This window comes from Strigops habroptila, chromosome Z (assembly GCF_004027225.2).
Source record: "Strigops habroptila isolate Jane chromosome Z, bStrHab1.2.pri, whole genome shotgun sequence".
Lineage (NCBI taxonomy): Eukaryota > Metazoa > Chordata > Aves > Psittaciformes > Psittacidae > Strigops > Strigops habroptila.
In genome coordinates, this window is record NC_044302.2 from 84168212 (window position 1) to 84193724 (window position 25513).

The 25513-nt window shown below is 38.3% G+C and overlaps 1 protein-coding gene across 8 annotated transcripts in view; it reads right to left on the reverse strand.

Moving 5' to 3' along the window:
* LOC115619479 (integrin alpha-1-like) overlaps positions 1-25513 on the reverse strand; it is a 73393-nt gene that overhangs the window by 46889 nt on the left and 991 nt on the right. For 7 of the 8 annotated variants that reach the window (XR_003995034.2, XR_003995032.2, XR_003995035.2 and 4 more), the window contains exons 1-2: positions 19479-21689; positions 18207-18297 (exon numbers count right to left, since the gene is read on the reverse strand). The exons of the other annotated variant lie outside the window; for it this stretch is intronic. Coding sequence is in view for 3 of the 7 variants with exons in the window: in XM_030511782.2 (XP_030367642.1) it covers positions 18207-18297; positions 19479-20204 (817 nt within the window). In the remaining 4 variants the exon portion in view is untranslated. Of the gene's footprint in view, positions 1-18206; positions 18298-19478; positions 21690-25513 lie in introns of those variants that run through there. 8 annotated transcript variants of the gene reach the window in all.

A 25513-nucleotide genomic window follows, 5' to 3' on the forward strand; every position in this document is an offset into this window, starting at 1 on the left:
CTGAGGAAGGTCAAATTAGAACCAGCAATAATAATACGTGTCCTAAAAAGTAAACCTAGAGGAATCAAAAGAAGCTGGATGGACCAGACTAGTCAGAAATAAGAAAGAGGTGGCTCCATACAGTAAGGAATAGACCTGTAGACCTTGTTGACAAGGGATGTTTTGGATGCTAAACCTTATGTATTCAGTGGGTAACTGAGTAAGTTAGTGGAAGACAAAACCACTGCAGGTTAGAAACTATGCAGAGCGCACATCTGGTTCAGGAAATCCCCTCAGCTGGAAGTATTTGGAAACTGGAAAAGGAATATCATATATGCTTGCTCAGTTATTTTTTGTCTCTAGCTATCAGCTTACATGTACTCCTGTTGACATGATACTGAACAAACACAGCCTTGATTTGGTCCAGTATGGCTATCCTTTTGCTGTCTCATCTTCCCATTCTATCTTAGCTGGAAATCAAATGCTTTGAAGTTTGACTTCATACACAAACTGTGTGGCATATTTTAATAAGAAAATGTATAACATGACCTTCTGTGGCTTCCATGTGCTATGAAACATTATGAGCATAAAGTTTTCTAATAAAAGTAAGGGCCATTATAAGCAGTGTAAGATTAACTTCTTATAAGTAATAGATTTAAAGGTATTGTACTACATTTTCCACAGATTTTGTAAAAGGAAATGTCACTAGTCAAATCTGTAAATTTAGATCTGCAAGTGGTAAATGGAGTAAGTGGAGTTTACAGTGACCCATGTTACACTGCTAACTAACAAAAATCTACTGGCTCATGGCAAACCTGGCTTTTATGTTTTGTTTCATTCTTCAGTACTGAAGAACACTGTACATGTAAGCTGACGATTCAGAACATTTAAAAATATCACTGATTGTGACTGTGAAAATGATACTTTATATTAATAACAATATCTAGCTTACACTTTTCCAAACTTCCACTTCCTAAAATGCACACATTCTCATGCGTTCCTAGGAAACTTGTGTATATGAATTAGAAAGACTACTGGCAAAGGCAGTGGAAAAAGAAGAGCTACACGGAAGTTGCAGAAGTTTCTGTTGAGAGTTATGGGGATTAAGGAGAAAAAAACCTTTTTTTGTCAGGTACGTAGTATTTGACTATATACTTAATCAAAATTAATGTAGGTAAATTAACACTATTTTTTCAGACATGAATGACTAAAACAAACAGAATGACTAAAATACAGATCAAAAATGCAGAATATGAATGTTTAACAACGGATAAAACTGAAGTTCCAGCTTTTAAGTTCATGCTCAACAAGAAACACGGCACTGTAGAAAACCTGGGACAACATCCCTCTCACTGCCAATTTAAACTGAGAACACTAGCTGATATGCATGCGGCACTCTTTGTTGAGCACAGTTTGTACCTATACGTCAAAGGTTGACACTTAGTCACTAAGACAACAATCCAAATATTTCTATTACAGACTCAGAGTAGTAGCTCATGCTTGTCCAGTAGCCACTAATAAATTTTTTTTCTGTTTTATTTAATGAGATCTTTTAACCAAATGTTCGTGCTGTCTGCCTTGTTATTCTGCATGCAAAACTAGATTTCTCTGGGAGTCAACCATGTGTATTGCCTGGCCACTCTAACCTTTGCAAACAGACAACTGCAGAATAGGCTCCCTCACTTCCCTAAAATAGATGGGTATAAAAATAACCCAAAATGGAGAATAAAGCCAAAAACCTGGCTCTTTACTGATGGAAAATAGATCACCACAAATCACCACAATAAATGACATCATGAAGATTGATTTAGCCAAGAGAAGAGAGTAAATTCAGTTAGGATATTTTATCTGTATATGGTCTGTAGCAAATAACAACTGCATCCTCTATAAATGGTGGTTATTCTGAAAATACAACTGTTTTTTGCAAAAAATGGGAAAAGACAAATTTGCACTTTGCATTGAACAGTGCTCACATGTTGGCTGCATCCCCCTTCTCCCCACCAGCATGTGGTCAAAGTGTTATTTTTTGTTCCATTTCACACTTACTGCTCTAGCATTTCAGGTGTCCTTACCAATTTCCTCTGCATTTTGCAAGAAGAGACTGAAACAAAGGAGGTTTAAGTGCAATCAAGGAGGACAACAAACCAAGTAGAAATGTCTTGCAAAAGTATGCACAACTAGAAAATATTGGAAAACTGAAAAAAACCTGCTTCTATCCTGGAAAATAAAAGACGATAGAGAAACTGAAGCTGAAGATTAGTATAAGATCATACTATTTAATGGAGTTCCCACATACCTGGACCTCTTGCAAAACTAAATTTAAAAAAATGTCTTGTACAGCACATATTGCAACCAATGATGCTGTAAGGATATTTTAAAGACCTGCAAACAACAAAGGAGTGCAATACAGCAACACAGAACAGTGAATCTGGTCAAAATGTACTGAAAGCTACATGGTATTAGGAAGGATGTCCTAGTTTAAAAGGCAATAACTGATTGCCTTTAAAAGTCTTTTATGTTTATATTGTAAAAGACTACCTCTCTCTGTTGTGATCTTAGAAGGAAGCAAACGGCATGAACGTAAGCAATTGGGATGCTGGTGACAGTTACTCATAGAGGGGAGCAGGGCTGGGAGCATTGGCTTGGTCTCCCACAAAAGCTTATTTTCAAAATGGTGGCAAACAGTATCATCCTCTTCAATTACAAAACTCTTTCACTTCAGGAAATTGATACCATTGCATGTTGGCCCATGCAAGCCCGTGCTGCTGCTCTCAGCTAGCTGGAATCAAGCCTGCATCAGAGAACGAACTGTGTCCTTCAGCAAGTGCAGCACTGAGCCTCAGCAAATAAAACCTCCTGAAAAGTGGATCTTTTAGCTGCATCAACACACCACCATGGATTTAGGTTCAGCACTGCAGCTGGATGGTAGCAAGGGAAGATTAAACATGCATCTGGTTGCAAAGATATACCTATAAAAATGCTATTTACGAAATCATGGCTCAACCACGTGAAAGTGGATTCTTTTCTTCCCATTTTATTTTTTGCTTCATTTGCAATAATGTCACTGCAGAATGATACAGTCTTGTCTTACGAGAAAGAGATTTAGTCACAGACATCCCCAGTGGAAGAAAATACGACAGCATGGTACAATTGCTGTCTGTGAGCTTGGGGGCCACAGTGCTCTGGCCTTATTGTGGAAGGCCATGGAGGCTGTGGTAGGAGTTGCTGCTACATTCAGTTCTGGCCAGCTAAATATCAGCATATCTGAAGTCAGGCTGTATACTAAAAAAAAGTTTCGACTTCTGAAACTTTTTCATTACTACTTAAATCAAGCCTTTTATTTTTCAGGGCTACAAGAGAATCTTTGTGTAATTTTGCCTCCAGCATTTTTTCTTTAATCTTTAACTTTTGAAGTGCAAAAGACTGACCTTCTGGCACAAGACCAAATAATAAAAAAAAAAGACTTCTTATTAAAAGAAGATAAATTTCCCCAAAAGACCAAGAAATACGTTCCAGATTCAGTAGCCACATGCTTTCCAAAACCAATTAAATGCTTTGTACAAGCCATTAAAGAAAGCTTTCTTTGTTGGTTTTGTACTAAATAATTTGTATGGGAAAATAGCTTTACAATGCGGTGTCAAGCCTGAAAATATACTGAATCAATGCTTTGTAATGTGGTCCCAAATGAGTTACACAATGCAATAGGCAAAACTTTTGGAAATACAACAGCAGAGATCAAGAATATGTGCCCCACTCAACTGACAGTCATCAGAATATAACTGTTTTGTTCAAAGTTTGGAAAGTAGTCCTTTCATCAGCACAATTCTTAGCACTCTGCATTTCTGACAGCAGGGAGAAAAAGCCTTAGAAATATCCAGTCACATACAGAAAATGTGAGGTCAGGTACTTGACTTGTACAGATATACAGAGGCTTAGCAAATTTCGCAGCTTGATGGAAGTGAAACAACTCCTATAAAATGTTTCAGCTGGTCTTCAGTGATCTCCAGTCCACATTTTTGATGTAGTTCTTTCATTGACATTTAACTCCATTCAAGTCCTTACAATCTTTGTGTTCTCATCTAGGCTCACCCTCCTTTGCTATCAAAGACCATTTCCTCTTTAACATCCCACTGTAACTTTTGTTTCCTACCATCTAGCTTTATCTATAAGCCCCCAAGACGCTTCACCTCTTGACCTTTTTTTTCAGAGAAGATATTTATAGTCATCTATAATTAACTCAGATTCCACACAGAAAACATTGCTAAAATGAACCTGTAAGTTATTTTCTTAAATAAACCCCAGCAGCTTAAAAAGGAGTGAGATTAATTTCACACAAAAAGCGAATAAACAAGGACTCTTTAACCTAAAGAAAACTGTTCTTCACAATTCTCTCCAAAACTGCTCATGGACCTGTAGGTTTCCCTCTGCACAAAATTCCTCTAGGTTGATAGGAAGAATCAGGGATGTTTCAGTTGTTTTCTACTTGCTCAAATACATTGGATGCCAGTTTTGCAGGCTGACATCCTGCTGCTGTAAGCTTTCCACTATGTAGACTTGGTGAAACCAGCATGGGAAGCTGGGTACAGCTACTGCTGTACACACCAACACCCTTAGCAAGCCCCAAAGCCATTTCTTCCTTACTGATTTTTCATTTGACTTCACATTGTTAACTGGACTGGTTTTCCTATGCTAATCAGCTTACCTTATATATTTCCAATTAATTTTGTTTCTCTTAGGCTAAGTGAAAGGCCAAGTAGATCACATAATCTTACAATTTCTTTCACACAAGTATGAAGCTAATTAAGTATCCAAAGCATTCTTATCATGTGAAATAATTCCTAAATATTTCAAAGTATTCTTTTCAGATTTCTTAAGTAATTAAATTCTGTATCACTTGCTTAACGGGAGGAAGAAAACCCAATATTTTTTTAATTCTTAAGCAAGTAGCTCCCATACTTTCTCTAATATATGTAACCAACATAAACCACTTCAAGTAACAGTTCCTTCAACATTATGCCTATAATGCAACGTAAAGAAACAGCTCAATTGTGCAGTAGGGAGCAGTACTGGTTAAGAAGGTCAGCCCATCAATATCTGGTTAAAAAAACGGTATGACCATCCTTAGATAGAGACATTCTATCATGGTTAATAATTGGTTAACTTAAATGCATCTTTGAAGCGGAGATGTATTTTACAATATCAGAGTTGAAGCTCATGATAAAAGCATGTGAAAGCTTGTACAAATCCATCTGAGATTTTGAGGCAGAGATGTAGTAATATTCAATAGTAAGTATAATGCCTACTCTTCATTCACAGGAGGTTTATTTTGAGAAAATGGAGACTGGTGACTTTTGTCATTATGGAACATGGCCTACACTTTCATAATTTCACTATAATAATATAGAATTAAGGAAAAAGAAAGCACCTAATACTCATCACACTGGCAAATCCTGCAAGTTGGAGGAAATTACTACCTGTCAGTGTTCAAATGTGAATTGCAAATGTCACTGTCTACATAATTTCAAGTTTCTTTTGAATCCATGCTTTGTACTTGGTTTTCTCCTGGTCAGCTAGCAAGCTATCTTTGAAGAATAAAATAAAAATATTCTGTCTAAAAATCAGAGAAAACTGCCAAACACTGCAAAGTAATGTACTTCTGAGGGGGGATATTGCCACTATACTGCTATTTACACATAAAAAAGTCTAGTTGCTTTTAAAAGAATGTGAACTATAGCACCAATAACTTCAAACAAACAGTCAGATCTGTCAAGACTTCTCAGTATACCCCAGCAAAACTAAAATCACCCATCTATAAAACACCCTAGGACAGAAACTCCTTCTGAACATTCTGGGAAATGCAGTAACCTGAGAATTGATGCAAAAAATACCTAGCTGAAAACTCATGTTACTATGTCCCTACAAGGATGAAGGACAACAATTTATTTTTTTTTGCCTTCCTGACTTGGTATCATTATTCATTAATTTTTCCCCCCAATTGTTTTCAAGGATTGTTGGGTAATTTCTCTCAAAGGTCAGCAGTCTTAAGGCTAGTATCAGAGTGGAAATGCTTTGGTGGCAATAAAGGCTTTCTGAAAAGCAGCAACTTTTTCCATTTCTTTACTTCACAATGGCTACAAACTCCTGTCTTTCATCACCTTATACTGAGTATAATCATTGGCTCACCCTCAACCGAATTATTTAAGGCTTCAGGAAGAGATGAAATCCTCCAAAAGGAAGTGCAAATATCCTGATATGACCCTCTCACACCCAGCTAGCCAGAACAGCACAGAATTTAAATCCAAGCCAGTTTTTATATAGTACATCAAAACCATATGCAGTCAACACGCATGCTAAAAGCCAATAGCTCATATTTTATGTCTATAAAATGTATGCATATCAATTCAGCTGTGATCCAAGAAACTGTAGTAAGTGCAGTGGAAGGGAAAAGATGGAAGCTTACAAATATCCAGCTTGTCCTTTAATCCCAAACAAACTCATCTATGCAGTGATTTGGGAAAAAACAAAACAAAACAAAACAAGAATCTATGATACTTTTCACTGGAACACAATAGAACAACTATTTTCTGTATTTGAGCCATCTTTTAGTAGAGTAAAAAGGGAACCACTATGTTGTTCCAGCTTATGTCATGGCTACATAAAAAAGAATTTCCATGTTTACAGCATGCACTCCCATACTGCAACAGGGTCTTGAAAACTCCTAAACTTTGAACTGCTTCTTAGCACGAAGACTTATATTATTTTTCAGACAAACTCAGTATATAAATCTAACAGGTTCCAGCAAAATATAAAGCAGGATACTTACAAAACTGAACTCCATTTAAATAACATACAGACCTGCTACAATAGTCTAAGACAGAAAACACTTTTACTAAGTGTCCTAGTAAAGTTTAAACCACTTTTTTTATTATTATTATTTAAATAATCATACTGGCAGTTTTCTGAGAGCAGAACTGGAGAATAAGGGATGAAACCTACTGTTGCTAAAAGCAAATTTTGAATGGTTTAAAAATGCCTGACATTGAGTTTTGACTGGAAAAAAAAAATGAACCACTGTCCTAACAATTCCTCTTTCCTACTGCATGTGTTATTTTTTTGCAATGTATCAATTGTATTGTCAATAATACTTTTCAAGATTTTTTAAATTTTTTTTCTCCTACCAGTAGCCAGAAAAATGCCTCCCGTGAGAATATAGTTGATAAGAGATTGCCACAGGCAGTAATGGAAAATAAGTCACATATTTGTTGAAACGCTGGAATTTCACTATGAATGGTCCCCAGATGCTAGCGCTCTCACACTACAAGGTCAGATGGAAGTGCCTGTTTGTCCCCAACTGCACAGCAGCAAAACGCTTGCAGTGAACACCAGCTTTGTCCTGCAATAACACCAGGTAGCAGGCATTGCCTGTTTGCACAGATCAGCTCTGACCTGCTCACTAGCAAAATCCTGAACCTGTCTCAAGCACGTACCAGCATGGGTAATTATGGTATCAGTTCTCTACCAAGACATACATAGCTTTTCTGGCTTGAAATTTATGAGCAGTCACTGCTAAAAGAGAAGACAATCCTCAGCTAGCGTGTCTCCTTACTTGTCTCTACCGATGAATTGTTAACCATGATAAGAAATCTGGGGGTTTTTTGCACTGGACAGTTTAAATATAAATAACCAAATAAATATTTAAATATAGCTCTGTGATAACATATATTTTACATTTTGAACTGAGAAATCCAAGCAGACAAAAATGTGAGACTGAAAATGACCACAGTGGTCATTAAATCCCATCTTCCATGAACATAAACAACCATAAAAGAGCTGCCTAAACTAGGAAGGGCTACAAAACCTACCACCACATATACATCATAAAAGACACTGCACTCTAAGAAAAACTGAAGATCAGCAATACAAAAGTTTGTTCATTTGGACAACAAAACCCCATATGAACAACTGGTACTGCACTAGGCAATTCATCGACTGCTGCTGTGCGTATTGATTTATTTAATCAGCTTTATTCATTTCACTAAGAAAATCACAGGGACTTTCACAGGCTTGCCATTTTATATGTTAGTAGGTAATCTCCAGTCTACCTGTGAGGTGAACATAATTTACCTCAACAGGCAACAATTAAAACTGAACTTCCTGCAAATGCACTCCTGTACCATAAGTCAGGAAGTGGCAGACAGTGTTCACCTACGATCATCAGAAAAATCAACAAATCCAAAATGCCAGCTTCACACCAACATCACTCAGCTGAAATGAGAATGAAAGATACCCCTTCTAGTGTATGTCAGAAACTTAATCCCTGAAATAATCAGGTGTGTCACGTTTCATATGGAATATGATCTACCATTGTCATTTCACAGCGTAGTTTGGAAAACAAACTGATTTTTAAAATTGCAGTAAAATTTTATGAGGATTTAATATTCTTCTTCTATGTTGTATATTTTTATAATCAAGATACTTTTTTCAATTAAAAAATTAATAAATTATCCAAAAGCCCATATATCACTGTGAATTATCAATACTGAATATCAATGTACTGAAAACTTTAGCATAATAATAATATGCATCATTAACCATATCTACTAATTTTTAAAGACTGGCACTTAAGTACCAGTAAAAGCATAAGCACCTCTTTTGCTGCACCGTTGGTGTAAGGATTTTACTGGTAAACCACTTGAAAGCAATATGGAATTAATCCCAAGTCTTTTTACTGCAACTGTTCTTTTCTACTGGCCAATAAACAATTCATGGAAATTTGGAACTAGCCATGAAGAGTATAAAGGGAAGGTTTGCTCCCCCGCCCCAAATTTAAGCTGGACTCTAGAGGCAGAAAAACATCCTGTTTTTTAGATGCAGTTTAAGATAAGGCTTTCTACATGAATTACTGGCGCTAATAACTTAACATTTCCCACCCACAGCACATGAAGTACACTCATGATTTTAAGATATCAATCTGGCCCAGGCCTGTTCAGAAAGTATTCTGGTATTACCAGGAGTTCCACAAAGACCCTTATTACTCTTTTTTTCAAACATCTGCATCAACTTCTTAAAAGTAGGATGGAAGCTTAACACCAAGCAAATTCTATTTTTCTGTGTAGATGTGACTTCTCCAGGCTAAATTGAAGTTTGCAAAGCTAAACTCAATTTTGGTGTTATTTAAGAGTGACTCAGTCTTCTGAAGCCAATGGGAGCCGCAAGTGTTAAAAAAGGACCTCCTAAAAGGTCACAAAAGAACCTCATGCCAGTACCTTATATCCCGCAATACTCCGTTTGCAAATACATGCAACCTTATTATAGATTTAACATCAGCTTTATGCAAGTTGCACCTTAACTACAGTTTCAGCAGAGAGAGTGGCAACAGATCACTTCCAGCTTTTGCTTCCAGCCCAGTTATGAGGCAGCAGAGCAGTACTGATGCTGCACCTTCCTTTTATTCTTCTTCGGTCTACAGCTCTTTGGATACTATAGTTGCTTTTGAAACACTTTTCTAAACTGTGCCGATATACCCAGAGGACCCACTCAGAGCAGGTCACTTAAGAATCGTTGGAGAAAACGTGCTTTCTAAAGGAAACACATTTAATGATCAATGACTTGCGTCTGATGCTTGTTTACAAATAGAACACTGAAAAATTCTTTTTTTAACAGATCTATAAAGCTCCTGAACGACATCAAACTGGCAGAGAATGAAGGAAAAGTATTAGTTAAACCCATATCAGGTACCTAATCTAAGCACCTCTGCATTGTCGACTCAAAATGCTAATCCCGGTTTGACATGAGGTCAGTACTGAGGTGCAATCTGGTGTGCCTGTGGGGATGTGGCACAAGTGTATGTGCTAAGAATTAGACTGATACAAACAGAGCAACACAATGCTCCACTAGAATAAGAACAGCAAGTGCTCTGCTTCTGTTCAGAGCATACGGTACAGGATTGCTGACTTGATTCCTATCTATTGCTGGCAACTAGATCGTATTTCTCAGGGTAAACAAATTCCATATAAAAGCGACCTTTTGCTCTGATTTTTCTGACTAGACGGCTGCTCCAGCTTCTCATTTTTCCAGTACTAGGAACTCTCTGCTCTCCAACATACATTTATTTCTTGCCAGTTCTTATGTCAAAATAAAAGTGGTTAAGCTACAGAAAAGTAGTTTCTAAAGTGTTCTAGAAGTAAAAGTGAAAACTTCATTTCCAAAATACTACTGCCTAAAGCCCTAAAAAAAAAAACCCCAAAAAAACCCCTGATAAATTTGTATAGGTTAGAAAGACAAGTCTTCAAGATTATGAAAGGTTAAACTTACAGCTGTCAGTATTAATTGTCAACATTAACTTTGTTCTTTCTGAACACTTCATAAGACTTTCATCTCACAACAAAAATACACAGGACCGTGCTAGGAGACTTGGATAAAACATATGCAGATGGCTTGCAATTGTTTAAGCAACCGTAAATCAACTTAGCTTACCAAGATCACAATGCTTGACTGTGTATTAATAAATGAAAATACTAATTTGTATTAACAGAAATCAGTTTTAATAACCAATTTCTGAGGCCTTCAAAAGAAAAAGTCTAAAAACTTGCCATTTGACTGACTTGTCTCACTAACCTGATAATATTAAAAAACAATGCTTTAGTTGAAACAACCTAAAATGCTTTAGTTAAAACAATCTGAAACACTTAAAAACCGGAAAAAACCTTTTAATTTTTTTTTTTTTCCTGGCTTTCTCTTACTGTTTCTTCTTACTAAACATCCCCTCAAAACCTGGAGGGTTTATTTCAAACAGCTTCTGTTGGTTTCAGTGGGTTTATTGATTTTGATGTCTGACTAGAAATTTTTCCTTTGCTTATCACACTGACTGCAACCCAGAATATCAAGGTGTTTGTTTCACAGTACTTTTGAAAAAGAAGGCAGCTTCCAAACAGGTATAAAAGGAAGATGGTCTTTCTCGAGCTTCAAGGCACACCAATGACTCCACATGCGACTCTTGCATAGCAGGCCTATTAGAAACTAGTTTCTCCATATTGACAAGATTAGCAGGGTCTCAATATTTCAATTTCAAGCCACAGCCTCAGGGCTTTTCTCCCTTGGATACAAGCTTAATCACATTAGCTGGCATCTTAACCTCAATTGAAGATGATTTGTTAGAACTGAGTACGGATACTTCAAACATCCACTGCAGCTCTTATTGTGGAAAAAGTCACATGCCCAGCACATCATCTCATGTTTTCCATTGAACCATAGCTTTTCATCTTTCCTCACCGCTCTGGAACTTGGAAAAGCTCCCTTATGAGGCAGCTGCTCCTTTTCTGCCTCTCATCACTGCCATCCCAGCTGCTCGTAGGTACAGCCTTCCAGCAAGGAGAGCTGGTGCCCCAGGAGGCATGGCTGTTCTGGCAGACAGCTCATGTTCTCGCAGCACCATATCTGAAGAAAGTCCATTTCAGCTTCTCTTTGCCACCCTATCGCAGAACAGTGATTTCCATTCAGGGAAGGAATAAATTATATGGGATAAACCAATTCTCTTTACCAAAGGGAGTGGAAATGGTCCCATGGCAACTATTTTGGTAAGATAAACAAATGCAATTAATTAATTCATCTCACATTAGAACTGAAATACCTATACCATTATAGGTCACCTATATCTGGTGACTTGAAGTCACCAGGCTGAACACTGCAGGTCAAAGAAAAGGCAGGTCTCTTCAGCAAAACCTACTAGAGCTTTCAGAAACCACTAAAGACGACTCTCATGGGCATTCAACAACCAACTATTAGGCATCCTAAATGTAGCACTTGCTACCAAGTTCCTCGTTCTTGAGGCCTGAAGACAACTATAAGCCTGCATCCTGGATCATTCCTTCAGCTATCAAAGCAATTACAAGAGGAGTTAAATTAGCTCTTTTTTTACATGAAGATACATTCTTTGAGGATACTGCATTTTTATACAAACGCACATACACACAAATATCTTTACAGACATTTTATGTCTCATGTCTTTGTTCTGAAGTCCTTCCAGCAAAAAATCAGGTAAAAACATTTGTTCTAAGTAAAGTAAATGTCTTTAGGGTTTGTATTAAGGCTGCATGGGAAATAATATGCCTTTCTTCGAAAGTAGATTAGCTTGGCTGCCACCAAGTCCAAAATCTTTTTGAATCATGGAACCCTACTCAAGAGCTTTCTTCTGAAACGTAAAGACTACAGCTGGAGTGTGTTAGGTAGGAACAGTCCAAGCTTTCAATCACTGTCCTATCCCATTCAGATCAGAAATCTGAAAGTTCTCTCTCGCATCCCAAGAGATATCATATCTGAGTCAGTTGCTGTTTAGCTATCTCAGCCAAAATATATTTGCTTATACAATGTGGAATTGTACTTACCAAAGACACCGAGAGAAAGAAAGCAATTTTAGCCTAGTATTAACAATGAAACAGAAAATTGTCTTAAGCTTTGTATCTTCTTCTCTCCCATACGACTCCTTAAACCTCTAGACTCGTTCTTCACTATTCTAGGCTTGGCTTTGATTAGAAATTCCACTTTGGATCAGAGAAAAAAATTTCCCATCAAGTCTGGTATGTACATTCCTAAAAAGGAGGATTGGTTTCAACTAATTTAACATTCTGTAATGGAACAGCTATTTTGTCAGAGGATTCATGATCAGCTTTAATCTGACTTCTAAGTCATTGTTAGAGCAACATGACAGTAATTACATTAGCTGTGAACACAGCATTTCCCAAAAAGAGGGCAATAAATTAGAGATCGATATAGCAAAATCTGACAAGAACTGGCAGAGTGTGAAAGCTGCTGCTTCATGTTGCATTTCCCAGGAGACACTGACTTGGAAGCAAGAGCTGCTCTGGTATCAGTCCCCTCTCTGTTTCTTGTACAGCCCTCAAGTGGGACAAGAGGAAGAAATCTTTTCAGACAACAGAATAAACAAGTATGATTTTAGAGACCTTTTCCTCACACTCTATTTTAGGCTAAGACACCTAAGGAGTCTTTTTTCACAGAAAAGCTATATGGCATTTCTAAACCAGTCAAGTTCAGAAGTTCACAGAGAATATGCACTACAGTTTGTTTGTTAGACCGGAGACATTTATTTCCATTATATTCTGTACCATGCAAGCATTCATCCTCAAATTGTTGTCAATGCCCTGCTTGAGTCAAGCACAAAAAATGTGGGAGGACTAAACATGACATTTATTAAGCAAGTCTTTGGGCAACTGCAACACAAGAAGCTCCACAGCCTATGTTCACTCTTTCCACTTCTGAAAAAGCCCAGGCTCGACCCATGTCAGACTCTGAATTAAGAATTCGAACAATGGTTAGGTATTTTCTTAACTCTAAATTGGCAAAATAATGAGTTTGCAAAATACGATTTTCCTATACGAAACCTGAATACAACAGTCTCTGAAAGCAAGTTGTGGCCATTATGAGAGAAACACAGATATTGCAAAATAATCTGCTCCAATGCCATGTCTCTCTTCTGTTCCCACCACCTACTAAATCGAAACTGAGAAATCCTAACCGCATCAAAACTTTAATCATTCACTTGTTCAGTATGTAATAACATATTGAACAAGAACTGAGAACTCCCATATCTTATCATTCCCCACATTAGCACAGCTTGAAGAAGAAACATTTTGTTTAATAGTCATCAACCTGAGCCACCTCAGTTGCACCTAGCTCTACATTTTAAGAACTTCATTCTAAAATAAACATTTTAACTTATCTTTAAATAAAAAAGGAAACTGATAAAAGCAACTGGTATATCGGAGAGCAAGGAAAAAAAGAAAAAAATCAAGTCTGAAGTTTTGCCATACCTAAAAAGGAGATAGATGAGTAGTTTTCTGAAGTCCTTCCTTCACTTTTTTGTTATTATGTGTCTTGCAGGAATTCCAATTTTGGGTTATACACAAGGATTCCTAATTGCAGTTTCACATTTTAAAAATTGCATTCTTAGATTTTTTGTAGAAGCAATGGACCACACACTGCACAAATGTGGCTTCAAGTAAAACAATAGCGTAAACATTCCAAGAACGCTTCTTCCTGCAAAAGTAGACATCTATTCCTTTGTGAAACAGGCTTGTTTTTTTAAAAAAGTTAGAGATATGAAAATCTGAGAAAATAATAGACTGGGTGACTAGAAAAGATCACATGCATGAGTGCATCATTTATTATCACTTTGCCTTTACAAAACTGGGCATGTTTGCTGGACGGATAAAGCAGCTTCAGAAAGAAATTAGAGAAGCTTAAGCTATAAATCAAATGAGAAGGTAGCTATAATACTCCTTCACAGAAAAAGGAAAACCAAGGTCAGCAGCTCAGAAGTTAAACTGAGAAATTAAAAAAGGGCAAGTAAGATAGGTTTAATATTCAGGGCTACTTAACCTTGAGAGAAAAATAGTAAAGGAAAATTATTTAAGACATTTACATGACTTTAAAAACATCATGCTAGTTACCTCTCAAATTAAGCTGAAGAGCTATGGCTCTTGTTACACTGGTGGTCAGGGAGTGGTAAAAAAATCATTTATTACCAGTAAGGGGGTGAAGACAGGAGGAGGGAGATGAGGAATTCCCTAGGTTAGATACTGTTAAGATACTGTTAAATGCTTCACAGTTTTACTGAAAGGCTTATCTTTTAGTTTTGCTTTATAACTAGTAGGATTATTTTGGTCTCTTCCTGAAGCTGACCTCATGTTTTGCAACAAAGTTGGTAAACAACCACCAAAAAAATTATATAGTAATTGAACTTAAATCAAAAAGGTGACAAAACTAATCAATTGGGGCCTGCTCCAAAGTATGAGTTTGCAAAAGGAGCTTTATGACCTAAATTAATTAATTTATTTGAATCTTTGAAGAGCACAGCAGGGTTGAGGATTAGGCTGATTTCATAGCTTTCTTCCTCCAAAATGTAACAAACATTAAGAACTACTACAATGAGTATTCATGTATTTCAAAAAATGAAAAATTAAAAGGTAAACCATGCTACTAATTCACAAAATTTGTCAGAACATAATCAGAAAATATATTGAGACACTGCTCAAAATTACTAAATACTTCATGGTGCAAGTGAACAATTTTCATACTGTGGACAGCTTTTAGTTCATGTACGTTTACTTCCAAAGACACAAAAAATATTTTCCCATGGCTCTAGCACTTCCTCATTTGATCTGAGTATAACATCCATCTTCTGTGTAGGTGTTATCTATACACAGATATTAAGGGCTGTCTTAAGCACGCATTTTTGACAATATGGACTTCTCTTAACTATTCAAAATTCCTTTAAATGTAAAAGATATCAGCAACCCTGGAACTTTGCCAGGTCAAGCATCTGCAACTACTGAACACAACCTACTTTCAATACCAAGCCCCTAAGCTGTTTCCTGAAACAGGATGCATTTGTCTACATAGTGACTTTATATTTATTTTACTATAAAAATGCTTACAAAAAAAAAATCCCACCCTTCCATACTTTGGGCAACTAAATGTTTCTTTCAGAGGCTTAATGCCATGATGGCAATTGCTAAAAAAAAAAATATATAAAAATAAAAAATATAAATTAATAAATTGTAAACTCAGTGCAGGATTTTAATTCTTAGTGTAAATAACTCAAAAAATCACTATGAACATGCTTTTTTCCAGATGTTTGCTGTTACACCTGAAAAAAAATCCAAACCCAAACAGCAGCAAAATGGCTGCTTCTTTTCCTTGGAGATACTACCACCAGTACAAAACAAGACTTGCAGAATTGCAATTGTAACCTTATCATAGTTCACAGCAAAAACTCTTCATAATTTCTTGTTTAAATTGGAATTAATAGTCTAATAAAACAGCAAAACATTCTTCAACCAAGGAACACTTTGATTTGTCTCTTGGTTTGCTGAGAATTAAACCAAGAATTTCCTGGTGTACTACAGTTTTGAATGCAAGTATAATTTGAGTACAATTCCAATAAATGTGCATTACTTAAGGGAAATACTAACATACCAGTCTATTTTAAAGAAATTAAACCTGTAGTTTAGACATTATGAGTCTAACTGAAGCCATGATTTGCTGCATATAAGTAGCATTTATTGAAGGTCATATTATTTTACCTGTTTCATATGTTTTTTACTTTTAACTCTGTATATAGCAGGAATCAGGGTGCTTTCTAGCTGGCAAATCTACTTAAGCATATTTTTAAAAGGGGAAAAAAAAAATAAAATTAATTTAACCAGTCCTAACTGCTGAAGGAAGCCTACCTGAGCACTTTATGACTTCTGGAATTCAACACCGTTCAAGAGAAAAACCATAAATCTAAGTAATATAATTTATCTGCACAAGCTGACTCTAAACAACCATCTTAATGGGCTTGTCTTCCGTGAGAGAAGAATCGAAATGGTAATAAAGTACAGCTCTAATTTAAGCGCTGTTCATGCATTCCTTAGACTCTCTGTATGATAGGGAAAAGGAAGACAGTTTTTAACTCAAAAGTACTTCTCTATAAACGAGTGTAGGCGGATGTTTCACCTAGCAATAGATAATATCAAATTCACAGGGCTGGCACCCATCAGCATATGGGAGTACCATTAAAAATGCTTTTCCTAAAATTATTTCACCCAGATTAAAAGGTTTAGTGTTTTTAATCTTCCATTGTTATGTCCATTTTCATATTCTGCAAGTATTCCATGGCTTGCTTAAATGAAATTTAATTTTGGCAAGTCTCTCCTGTTCTCCCTCTCCCACCACATTTAAAAAAGGAATGCCTAGCTACACACACAACCTACACCATAAAACATTGGTTTAAACTGAAGATATTTCAGAATCTGAAAGCAGATTATGCTTCCTCAGTCTAAAATTTATGGTCCAGTAAAGAAACAAAACTCACAGTAGCTCCAGTACTTTGAGCAGATCAAATAATTAGAAAAGTAATTTTGATTTTTCCAGTTGTCATTACCTTAAGCCGAAGTTAAATGTATAAATATGTAATCTTTACTTCTGTATCACAGTTTATGTATGTTTTTAAAGAGGTACACAAATAGAAAAATATCAGACTATGAAGTATTTGTTGTCAAAAGATTTCTCATGTAAACTTGGGTCCTGATTTTGTAAGTCTTTTCATATACCTTGTCAGAACCGGGTGCTAAAATGCAAATTTATGAGAGTACAGTCAATGACAAGATACATCATACCTTGCTAGCATCCAGGACAATCTCCAAAGCATTCAGAAAGATAACCAAAATGGGTGCACTGAGCTTCACAGTTTGTCTTGCATCTACTATGATATTAGGAAGGAAGTAGTTAATTTAAAGGGTCTGGTTTGTGAAAGACTGTTTGAAGTGTTTCCCAGAAGTATTTAAGTAGTTAGACTCATAACCCCACAAAACCCCCTAAAGATTTTGTTGATCCCATTTCTTTGCCACATCTTAGGAAGAATGGTGAATTCCCAAGAAGATCAAGCACAGTTTCGCTAGGTCTTGCATGAAGAAGTTTATATCTGTTTTGCAATACTCTTTTCAAGCACTTGAATAGAAATAGACGGTGCGACATATTTTCTTCTTCTTAGTTTATTATCTTTTCATATACATTCCAAAACACTAAGCTGCTAATCTGCCTCAAGATACAGAATGAGCAGTTTTGGGGACTCAAATCAGTTTCTTGTACTGCTGGAGGTCCACGGTGTAGCTTGCAAAAATAGTCAGCTCTAATGCACAGTACACCAATAATCATTATCACAGAACCAACAATCATTACCCACTAGTGTGCTGAGCAGGGCTACGTACTGTACAAAATACCTTTGAAAACTTTAAATTACACATCATTACACATCTGCACACCATATTTAGGAAGGAAGGGCCTTTAATGTCATTTCAACATGACTTGGAAATGAAGTCACTCTTATCAATCCTCTTCAGAGCTAGATTCATCTTCCTGGTCAGAGAGCTCAGCAACAGGAAAGCGCAGGATGGCTGCCACCCCTGTCAGCTGGCCAAGCTGCTCTCCAGAAACATGAAGGCTGGAGAAAATGCGTACTGTGCCCATGTTTTCCCGTACGCTATCTACCAATTTAACATATCGAGCACGTGTAGCCACATCCTGGTGCCGAAAAAGCTCATCACTGATCAGCAATGTATCAATGGCCATAGCTTCATTGGCCTTCTCCACTTGTTTTAGACCATAAAAAGCCCGGTCAGGCTCATGCTGCAGCATTTTATAGAAGTCGTCTAAGGCTTTGACCTCACCAGCTGCCTTAGTGTCAGACAGACGGCTAGTTACAGCTGGGTCGCAGAGGGCTTCCTTCAATGCGTATTTGTGTCCTGAGGAAGAGTGGACCTAAGGTAAAAAAAGTCAAAGATTTGATTGTTTGGTTTTGTTTTGGTTTGGTTTTTATTTTTAATAAAAAGGACCTTTTTTTCTTTTTTTATTAGCCAATCATAAACAACTTCCACTATATCTCTTGCTTGAAACCTACCTGATTCTTTTCTTAAAGGATCTTTCCTGCAACCCAAAGCATATGTCTAATCCCTTAAAATGTATTTTAAGGAGTGCAGGGAAGCTGCTTCTCTTATTCAAAGGCTGGGTTAAATATGCAAGCTATTGCAGACAGGCCCCAAGGTAAGGACACTTCAAACTACTAAGAAACTAAGACTCAAGACCCTCCTTTTTAAAGCATTCAAGAAGAGGAAGACCTCTTAACACTACTGACGTAAGTGCAAAAGCATCAAGTCTTGCAAAACTGCATAGCTACTATGCTTGCAAGGCTGTGAAGTACATTAAAACTTTTCACACTTACTATTATCACTTCGCTACAAATGCAAAAGGAGGCTTCTTGGTGCAACGTGCCTCCTACATACGGTAACCATTAAGCTTTGGGACACACCTCACTTCACTCTCCCCCGCCAGCCTTTTGCAAGTGTAAATTACAAGCCTACTCAAATAAAAAAGTTATTCAACTATCCTTATGAAAAGGAAAACTTACTTTAGACTCCAAGTTTGCCTATTTCAGTGAAAGGCAAAAAACCCCACTCAACCAATGAGATGACTAAGGAACAGGAAGAAATGCTATGGTCTGCAGAACATTTAACCATGCAGTACAAAAGTAACAACAGAACTACTAAACTATACCACATTCATATAATTTTAAAAGAAAAAGCTTTAAAAAAGCTGTCATTACACATTCATGACATACAGTATGACAGTTTAACACTACAGTTGAACTGTTTTCCAACTCCTACTTCACTCTCAATTGAAAACTAAATACGCCTTTATAGAGAGTGTAAAATATTTAATACTTTCTCTACCTCACATTAAGGTATCCTAGAACCATCCCTGTATCTTGCATAACTACCTTATAGTTTAGGACGCATAAGAATAATTTCCTTATGATGCTCAGACATAAATTTATTTTCTCAAATAAGTTGATTATTTCCCATCACCCTTGTAATCATCTTCTACTATCAAAGACAGCTCTTAAGCCTCTTTCTACCCACTCTGGAAACTGCTTAGCTCCTTACCTGTAAGAACTTGGATCTGTTCTCCAGCAGAAGCTTGTTGTCAGTCTTGACTGCCTGCTGGAACATGTAGTCACAAAACTGCTCCCGCACGAAGCCTGGGCTAGCTACCAGTACACACTTCACCACCTCAAAGTTGATATGTCGCTGGATGGCTTGCACTACCTGCTCGTAAAACCTCTCCAGGGCCCGGTCGTGCTGACTGCAGTTCCCTTTCCGCTTGCGAGGAATGTTCACCTCCACCTTGGCACGGGTAAGCGTCATGCTTGGAGTGACCAGGCAGACATTAGCCAACCCTTCCTGCATGACCACAGCTGCCACATCAGCGCTCCATGCTGGGTCGCAGGCCTGCTCGATGCGCTCCAGCACCACGCTGTCCCACTGCTTCTTTGCCAACGTGAACTGTCGGTTGGGCTCCAGCTCGATGGTGTGGTAGGCTCCCATCTTGACATACTCATTCTCCTGGATGTTAGTGCCCTTGACCCGCAGCTGGCAAGCCTGCGAGTCAAAGTCGATGGCCTCCACACAGAGGGTAAGGGTAGTGCGGATGCGGTTGCTGCCCACGCTGCCCGTGGACGACTCGGTCTGCACCTTCCGGATGGTGGAGGCCCGCAGGCTGTCACCCACCTGCAGCAGGTTGTAGGTGTGCCACATGTCCTCGGGCTCCTCGGGGATCAGCGTCACCTGCCCCGCATTGTCCTTTTCCAGGTCCTTCCTCACCAGCTTCATCCTAGCGGTTCCTTGCGCCGATACGTCCCCACGACTTTCCCTCAGCCGCGGCGGCAGCGGCCAGCGGGCCTGCCCTGGGATGCCTGGCGGCGGGACGCGGCGGGAGCCGCACGCTCCCACTGGCGGGCAGGCCTACCTCAATCCACGAGGAACAGCCTTTCCCGAGCACCGGCCTGCCCCGCACCCGCGGCAAAGCCCAGGCCGACCCTGAGGTGCGGCGGCCCCCCGCTACACGGACACCCGGCCACCCGGCGCGCGTGCGCAGCGCGTCACCGCCCCAAGGCGCGTGCGCACAGTCCGTCCTCAAAGGCGCCGGCGGGACGCGCACAGGCCCTGCCGCTTTTCTTCTGTGTCCGGCACGCATGCGCACGCCTGCTGTCGCCTGTCCCTGTGAGAAGGAGCGGTGCCTGAGGCGAGCAGGGTGTGCTGAGGCGGGGGGACGCCGCAAGCCGGGGTCGCGCAGGCTCGGAGAGCTCCGGGCGAAACTTTATGCGTGCGGGACTAGGAGCAGCCGAGGTGCTCCCGTGTGCTGCGGCGCGGCGCGGGGCGGGGCTGTGCACTGGTGCGTGTCCCCGCTACAGCCCTGCCGTGAGGGAGGCGGGGGAGAGGGGGTGTGAGAGCCCGCGGTGGTCCGTCCCCGATTCAGACTTTCAGAGGCTTCTATCACAGCCTCTCACGTTGAAGAAGAGAGGAAGATACCCAAAGCTAAGTAGCTGTGGAAGGTGATGGATACAGATCGAGAAAGACGGGACGGGCACCAGGGCTGTTCTCTGGGTGCGGCAGGGCATGCCGAGGTGCCTCAGAGCCGGGCAGGGCGGGCGGTGCTACCGGACAGCGGCTAGTACGTGACCAGCGGCGAGAGCAAAACCGCAGCCTGAGCTGCTACTTTGACATTACTCTTGAACTGAACTTCGGCTTGAAAGTTTCCGGTTAAACTTCCAAGTTACACTTTAGCCTGTAGTGAAACTTCACCTACTTCCTGTGTCTACTAGTTACTTAGAATGAGACAGTTTGAGAAGCTTCAGGCGCAAATAGGCACATTTCAAACAGGGTTTGGTGATGACAAATGTAAGTAGTATGCCTTGAAAAACCACACAGATTAGTTCAGTGATACTTGCACAAAAAAAAAAAAGACCTGAACAATAACTACGCAGCTCAATTTACAGCCTAGACAAATTTAACAAGCTAGGAATAATAATAATAAAAATAATAATAAAAAAGTAACATCATCGTGCAAGTAGTGCAGTGTATTTTGAAGCTGTATTTGACAATGAAAGCACTATTTCAGAATGAATGTTGCAAATTCAGAAAGAATGAGGAAAAGAAGAGAATGGAGAATAGAAGAAAAAATAAAGAATGATTCAAAAGAACAAAAAAAAAAAAAAAGTGAGAAAGTAGGCAAACTAACATGCTGTGATGACTGACTGTATCAAGGCAACCGGAACAGGTACAGTAAGTTTGGAATGTCTACACACTCAGTCTGATAACCTAAAAGCAAGAGGACATCCTCTCAGAGATGAGAAAGTGGCAAATTTAGAACTGTTAAAAGGAAGTTTATGGTTTCTTTTAGTTATTTCTGTTCTTTTTTTTTTTTTTTTTTAAATGAACCACCACCCCCAAAGAAACCCCAACAAAAACCAAGCAACCAAAAATCAAACCCCATAAACCAAAAAAAAAAAAAAAAAAACCAAAAAGCAAAACACCCCACTGTGGGTTATGGAATTTGCTGAATTGGAAGACCTTCAGAATCAAGGATTTAATGAGAATCAAGGCTATTGTGAGCAAAAATCATCTCATATCTCCCATTATGGCGTACATAAAAATTTCTCTCAAGTATGCAGCACTAGTCAGTTGTGACAGGACACTGAACTCAGATCTGCCGCTGTAATGTGTGTTCCTTGTTTCTAAGCTTGATACTGATGTAAAAACAATTTTATCAGATATTACATAATAGGATTACATATCAGACCTCAGACTCTCTTCCTGTGAGTACACATGCTTAACTCTGTTAATATGAGTAGTTTCACAGAAGGAAGCTGGACCACCCAAGGGAATATAGCATAAGCACATGTATAAATAACTGTTTGTTTAGTTTGGGCTTGTACATACTTATAATTTTGAATTAATACTATGTGCCTTAGGCAAAGGTCATGCATTAAGCTTTTCTTTAAGACTTCCTTTCACTTATCTATATAAATGCTGCATGATGAATTTATGGTGAATTTTCTTCTTTATGTTCTTTGCAAATATAATATTGCAAAGATGCTATTTGTTCTATTCTTTCAAGAAAAATTAGCTGTAGTGACTATTTACCTTCCATGTTATTATTATTTTTTTCCCTTTTGCTGCTGTGTATTTAGAAACTGTTCTCTGCTAGTTGGATCCAGTCTAGTTTTTACAAGCAGCCTCACATCCCTCAAGAAGCAATATATTTTAGATAAAACTTGCAAGTTGACATCCAGTACCATCCAGTAGGAAATAAACATTCGGTTCATACAAGCAGGTGACTTGCTGCATTACAAAAAACCCAGCCAACCAACCAACCATAAAAAAAAGCAACCCAGAACAAAGAGCCACCACCTTGAAACAAAGTTGCCACTCAACATATTAAATAGACTGTTATAGAAAGAGACATTTTGAGATGTCCTTTCTGGGCTTTGTTTGAAAAGTTCCTTCTCCAAGAAACCACCATGAGATTTTATACAGTTATGAACAGTGATCCACAAGTATTTAGTGGCAACTGTGAACTTCAACGATGTATCCACAATTAGCAAGACCATTGTCAACTTAGAAAGGAAAACATTTACTAGTGATGATTCTTTGCCTGCTCTGGTAAAAAATAAGTAGTGGGTATTGTACTTTTTTGATTATGTCAAAGAGTGAACAGTAGAAAAATAACATTTCCAAAATTTCAAGGACCATGTAACTGAGTTTGTAAGTTTATGCTAATTTTGCTAATGTCAGGGAGAGAGACGAATTTGGCCCCAGTAGAGCCAAAACAAGTGGATACTTTTAACTCTACATACAGTTTTAATGTGACAATTCAAAATTACATTGTCTGTTCCAGTCTTGGTAAAAGTTTAAGACTAAGTGCCATAGTCTTATATGTGTAATATCTTGCCATATATCACTTCTTAAAAACAGTGTTATAGGTATAATTATTGCAGCAATTTGGCATTCATTTTCTGACCTTCTCAAGCACAGTACAAGATAAAAATGGTGATAGCATGTATTCATATGGATTTTGGAGCCGTGCTGGTTTTGTGAGATTATTTTGAAAACATTTGAGACAGACTGCCCTACATCTCTCAGTCTTAATCAGCTGCTTTATGAAGATGGCTTGTGTGCAGATTTTAAACAAGGAGAGGTCATGTTCATAGGAAACCCCTTCTCGCCATATTGTAACCATTTTAGGTAGAATTCATGCAAACACGCTGAAGTCCTAGATAAGAAAGATCAGTGGGAAAGAGTCTCAAATATAGGCGGAAATTTGCTGAGAAATGTTGGACATGTTGCAAGAGCAAAAGAAGAGATAAAGATGGAGAGGGAAATTGATGAAAATGTGATTTTCCCCGTTATCCCTTTATGTGTCTGTTCTGCCTTTGCAGATTCTGGACAGAGACCACTTAATTTTCTACATACAGTTCTGTCTCTCTGATTGCTTATCTTTTTTATTATAAAGATGAGTACTCTTACTCATCTATATAATAAAAATGTTGTAAAAAGTACCAACAATGTGATCATCACCAATGAAGAAAGAATTCCATGAGGGAACAGGCTATATATAAAACTAAAAGTGAAGAAACATAAAAAAGTAATGGAACCCTTTGGACTGGTTTGTGCCTTCATTTTCTGTTGAAACAGAGGGCTGGATCCCTGGTCAAGCCACTTACAGTGAGGTCAGGTGAAGTAAACCTGAATCATCCCTCACAGGTGTTTATCCAACTTCATCAAAACTTTCAATGGAGATTTTGCATGGGCGGGCTTTTTTTTTTTTGGCAGCCTGTTCTAGCAGTTCACTACCTGAAGAGTAAGAAAGTTCTTCTAACTATTAGCCAAGTTGTTTTTTGCACAGTGAGTTACGTTGGTTTTCTCTTGTCCTTTGTTGGACATGGAGAACCAACTATTCATCAATCTCTTCATAAACCAACATATGTGATAGAGAAAATTATGATTGAGAGCTTTCACAAGATGAAGAAAGAAAACATTGACATGGGAAGAATATTCTCACTAATGATACTGTGGTAAAAATATGCATTTTAAATGCTCAACATTTTGCCCTTAGTTTTTTCTCTTATAGATAAACAAGCCTAACTCATTCAGTCTTTCTTCATACATCATTTTCATCAGCCCTTATCAGGCTTGTCACTTGTCTGTGCATTTCTGCCTGTTTGCCTGCATCTGTCAAACTTCCTGTACTCGAGATTCTCAGAGGTCTCACCAAGTTGAATTAAAAAAATCCGCAACTCTATAAATACACAAACATACACCTCTATGCGCCTCCTTTATTCTAGATTGCTTTTGTCTGCTAGTGCATGCCAGATTATTTGCCTTTTTTTCTTTTTAAGAAAGAGGAGCATGTAATTAATTCACATTTATTTATTTTTCCACTGTAATTCTAAACCACATTGTCCTTATTTTTATGACATTTTGACTTGTTTATGCAGGACTATTTTTCTTATTTATCTGAGACAATTTGAATCCTATTCCTGGTATCGCTAATGCCTGCTCATACTTCTTAGTGTATTATATTTCATGACAACTTTTTAAAAAAAACAAGTATACAAACAAAAAACCCCAACAAAAGCTAGTAAGCTCCTGACAGATCTGGATGGAACCCACCCTCTAGACGTTTTTCTATCCGACAATAAACCTTTTTGTCATTACTGATGAAGTTATCTGTCAGAAGTACCAGTGGCAGCTTTGCAACTCTGAGGGGAAGTTGTGGCACACTAAGTTGTTGCCACTTTACAAAGCTTCCTTTTATGAAGGAACAGAAACAAAAGCATATTTTGGAGAATATCACAGTGTAGCAACAGTAATAAATTAATCTGTGAAAAAGGACTAAGTGTGGCACACCAAGTACTACATTCAGGTTTTCGCATTTTCCTGTATCTGTTCTTTGTTGCACAATGAGCACAGAGTGAAGAGGGAAAAACCCTACTCTTGCCTTTTCCCCACTTGCTGTCGCCTGCATTTTGACGATTCTTATGAAACTGATTTCTTCCTCTGTACTGCCTCAGGCTTTCTGTGTGCTAGTTGTCAGCACAAGAGCTGCTGGAGAGTCCTGTGTCCAAGTTTGCAAGCAC